The following is a 3,591-nucleotide window of genomic DNA, read 5'->3' as shown; positions in this document are numbered from 1 at the left end:
AAATCATATTTTCTCACCAAAACCGCAAAAATCACGTTTTTCTGTCAAAACCAAAAAAAAATTTCCCGCCAAATTTATAAAATCATGTTTCCCGCCAAAAGCGCAAAAATTATGTTTTCCCGCTAAAGCCGCAAAATTACGTTTTTCCATCAAAACCGAAAAAAAAAATTCCCACCAAATTTGTAAATTGTGTTTTTTTTTTCCAAAACCGTAAAATTTATTAAAATCATTTTTTTGTCAAATCGTAAAATCATTTTTTTTTTACAAAACTACGAAGTTACATTTTTGGTAAAATCACTAAAAAATTATTTGTCTAACAAAAAAAATATAAAATTGATATTTTTGAGCTCGGTGGATAATCCATCTCGTTATGATCCTATTTGAGATTGGTCTTATTTGGACGGTGTTTATTTGGGCTTCGACAATTCATGTCCAATAAATAAGATTGTCCAACTGGACAAACCCATTTGGACATAGACAATCCAGTTGACATCCCTATCATCGACATCATAGCAAATGCTAATCCTGAAAACCACCAACCAGAATCAATTATCAATGATTACCAAATGCAAACACTAAGTTAGCATTTTGGAGTGTACCTTGTTGGATGATTGATTAAAGTACAAGCCCTTTCATGTGTTGTTTCTAAAACATGAATCCTGTAGGAGGCTTGTCTTATCCGTTACCATAGATTAAGAACTGCGACTCTTTCATGAACCGCTCTGCGGAACCAAGCTGCAACAGTCTCTCCCTCAACATTGTCGTCACGTCAGGTATAACTTCTTTACTGTCAAGCTCTCCAATGAAAAATCAGGTACCTCCAATGAAAAATCAGGTACCTGAAGAAAGAAGGATGTTAGATACATGTTTCAAAAATAAGCTTCCTAAACCATTCATTGTTTTAACATCTTAAATCAAGTTTAAAGCAAAACAGCATCACTTTCAAACAAAACCTATTCAATTTCACTTCTTTCCGAGAACAAGCAAATCCTTACAGGACTTTTAGAAACAAGAGGAGAGACAAAAGCGCTTTTGACACTAACAAAGTTTATCAGCACTTAGTGTTGTAAGGTTGTGGAATTAATGTCCAAAGTCACTCGTAGATTTTTAGTTAAGCTGGTCCCAACTCCCAACCCACTGTCAGTAAAGTTGGAATCCAACAGATAAGTTAGCTTCTGTTTTCTAACTTTTACGGAAAGAATCTCCTCTTCTCCAGTTTTGTAATGGCCTTTTCTTCTCATACATAAGTTCCCAATAATCATTAAACCAACACATTATTGAACAAAAAGGCAAAGAACCAGTAACCTGCTTGCCATTAGAAAACGGGTCAGAGAGTGTCCGTTGTTTCCTGGTGCCTGTAGACCTGGCCCGTCTAGACATGGATCCGTCGAATATCTGAGAAAGCTGAGCTTGATGAATCGCCATGGACAGAGCTCGTCGATGCAACATCTCTTCGTCGGCAAGCAGTTTTCTCTGTGAAAGATTCATTCTCTTGCTCTTGGACCCATCTTTGCTGTCCTTCATCATGGAGATAATCTTGCTATCCATCTTTTCCAACTTGAGACTGACCAGAAGCTGATTCCGAGTTTATGGGAATTCAATAAATTCTCGAGAAAACGGCATGCTGTTTCCGAGAAAGTCAAAGTTTTGCCCTAAGATGGGATCAAGCGATAAGCTTATTATTTCCAGAGAGGAGAGAGCCTGTGAGGAAAACAATCCGTCGTTAGTTAGGCTAGGGATAGGAGTTCGAGTACCAGTTCGGGTCGGGTATTTTGGTATAGAGATATAAAACTCGTTCATGTATTTTTGTATTTTGGGTCGGTTCATGTATTTTTAATTCAGGTTCGGTTATTTCGGAACGGTTTCTTATATTTAGATTTTGAAATTATAACTTTTATTTAACCGATTTTTTTTATTTTTAATAGACTGAGTGATTAATAGATTTGGAGATAACAATGTAAAAATAAATAAACATTAATTTCGTCATTTTTAAAAAACATTGGATGTAACTTTTGTTAATACATAAAACAAAAAGCTTGACATGCATTCTAAGTGAGTATCAAATCATTTTATATGTACTTATATGTATATTATATGATTTTAAAGTATGTGTAACATCAATATAAATATTTTAAATAAAATAAAGATTTAAATTAAAAATATAAGGTTATATATACTTATGTTCGGTTATTTTGGGTATCCATTCGGGTTCGGATATTACCTGTTCGGATTCGGATATCCAATCTCTCATAAATCAATACCCGTTCGGGTATTTTGCTATTTCGGTTCGGATTTCGGTTTGGATTTTTTGGGTCAGGTTCGGGTACAACTTCGGATATCGGGTAAAGTGCCCAGGTCTTGCTGAGGTCAACTCCAATGGACAGCAAAACACCAAATTTGATGTGAATTCATCTCCACTAAAAACTAAAAATGACACTATCGCACCAAATATTGGGTAGAATAACACTATTAATCACACTAAATATTAAATATTTATATTTTATTATGTTTCATTTAAGGATATAGTTCAATTGTTATTATTAATCAGTTCAAATTTGTTATTAAACATAAATATATTGTATTTTAAAATTATTTTTACATGATTTAAATATTTATTATTTTATTTTCAAATAAGAAATCACAAAGTGATTATTATCATTTTCTTTATATTGTAAAAAATAAAATATCATAGAACTTTTATATTTTATTTTATTTTCAAATAAAAATCACCAAATTATTATCATTTACTTTATCTTATAATGTATTTTTATTTTATAATGTTGATTATAATCTTTATTCAAGTTATATTTTAATCAGAATGAAAAATTAATAATATTACATTATTGCAATGTTAGATTTAATAGTAATTAATTAAAACTTTATGTAATACTATTAAATTCACCAAACAACAAAATAACATTCTTATTTTTTATTTATTGTATAATATAGTTAAACTTGTATTACTAACAAATACAAATTTTATTAAAATAAATATATGATTTTATTATGTGCTTTTCATAATTAATAGTTTGTAATTTTTAATATAATATTATATATAAAATAAATACACAAAATGTATAATATTATTAAACCAAAAATATAAATGTAAATAAATTTGATAAACATATTAATTAAAAAAATTTAACAAACATGTGATAAAAACATTTTTCAATTTCAAATAATAAAAATAAAAAAATTATTAAAACTGAAAACATAAAATAATATATAATATTATCTTTGGTGTAATATTTTGTGTCATGATTGGAGATGACAAAAAGAATTTGACACCATAACACCAAATTTTGTGTAATTTTAACCCCATTTTTAGTGTCATGGTTGGAGATGTCCTAATACACTTGTGTGACTTGTGTCTGAACTTTTGTACCAACGCAAGGCAAAAAAACAAGGACAGAGAGTGATTTGGACATAACTCCTGTTTGGAACTACGCTAGGCGCTAGTCGGGCGGCAATCCTGGGCCTAGCAAGTTACCAAAAAATCGGGGAGTACTCGGAGATTACGCGGAGTCTAGTTTTAAATATAATTTAATATATGTATAATATATTTAGCTAATTTTAAACAGGATGACACAT

At 30.5% G+C, this 3,591-nt stretch overlaps 1 protein-coding gene across 2 annotated transcripts; it reads right to left on the bottom strand.

The window, feature by feature from the left end:
* Positions 1–314: 314 nt before the first annotated feature.
* Positions 315–2,149, bottom strand: LOC125608877 (putative methylesterase 14, chloroplastic). 2 transcript variants are annotated; one of them, XR_007339468.1, is made up of 3 exons: positions 1,306–2,149; positions 600–839; positions 315–525 (listed from the first exon to the last, which is right to left on the bottom strand). XR_007339468.1 is itself a non-coding variant. In XM_048779443.1 (2 exons), the coding sequence occupies exons 1-2, from the start codon at positions 1,546–1,548 to the stop codon at positions 765–767; spliced, it is 318 nt and encodes a 105-aa protein (XP_048635400.1). In that variant the 5' UTR covers positions 1,549–2,149; the 3' UTR covers positions 315–764. The 2 variants fall into 2 exon arrangements, 1 of the variants encoding a protein (XP_048635400.1); XM_048779443.1 differs by having other exon boundaries at positions 315–839.
* Positions 2,150–3,591: the final 1,442 nt, after the last annotated feature.

Source organism: Brassica napus, chromosome A5 (genome assembly GCF_020379485.1).
Source record: "Brassica napus cultivar Da-Ae chromosome A5, Da-Ae, whole genome shotgun sequence".
NCBI lineage: Eukaryota > Viridiplantae > Streptophyta > Magnoliopsida > Brassicales > Brassicaceae > Brassica > Brassica napus.
The sequence above is the reverse complement of the archived record's forward strand: the minus strand, read 5'-3'. Positions and strand labels throughout refer to the sequence as shown.

Excerpts from the sequence above, each read along its gene's own strand:
- LOC125608877 (XM_048779443.1), bottom strand. The coding sequence starts at position 1,548 with ATGGATAGCAAGATTATCTCCATGATGAAGGACAGCAAAGATGGGTCC. Across the intron at positions 840-1,305 it reads CGTTTTCTAATGGCAAGCAG|GTACCTGATTTTTCATTGGA; the intron begins GTTACTGGTTCT and ends TTCTTTCTTCAG.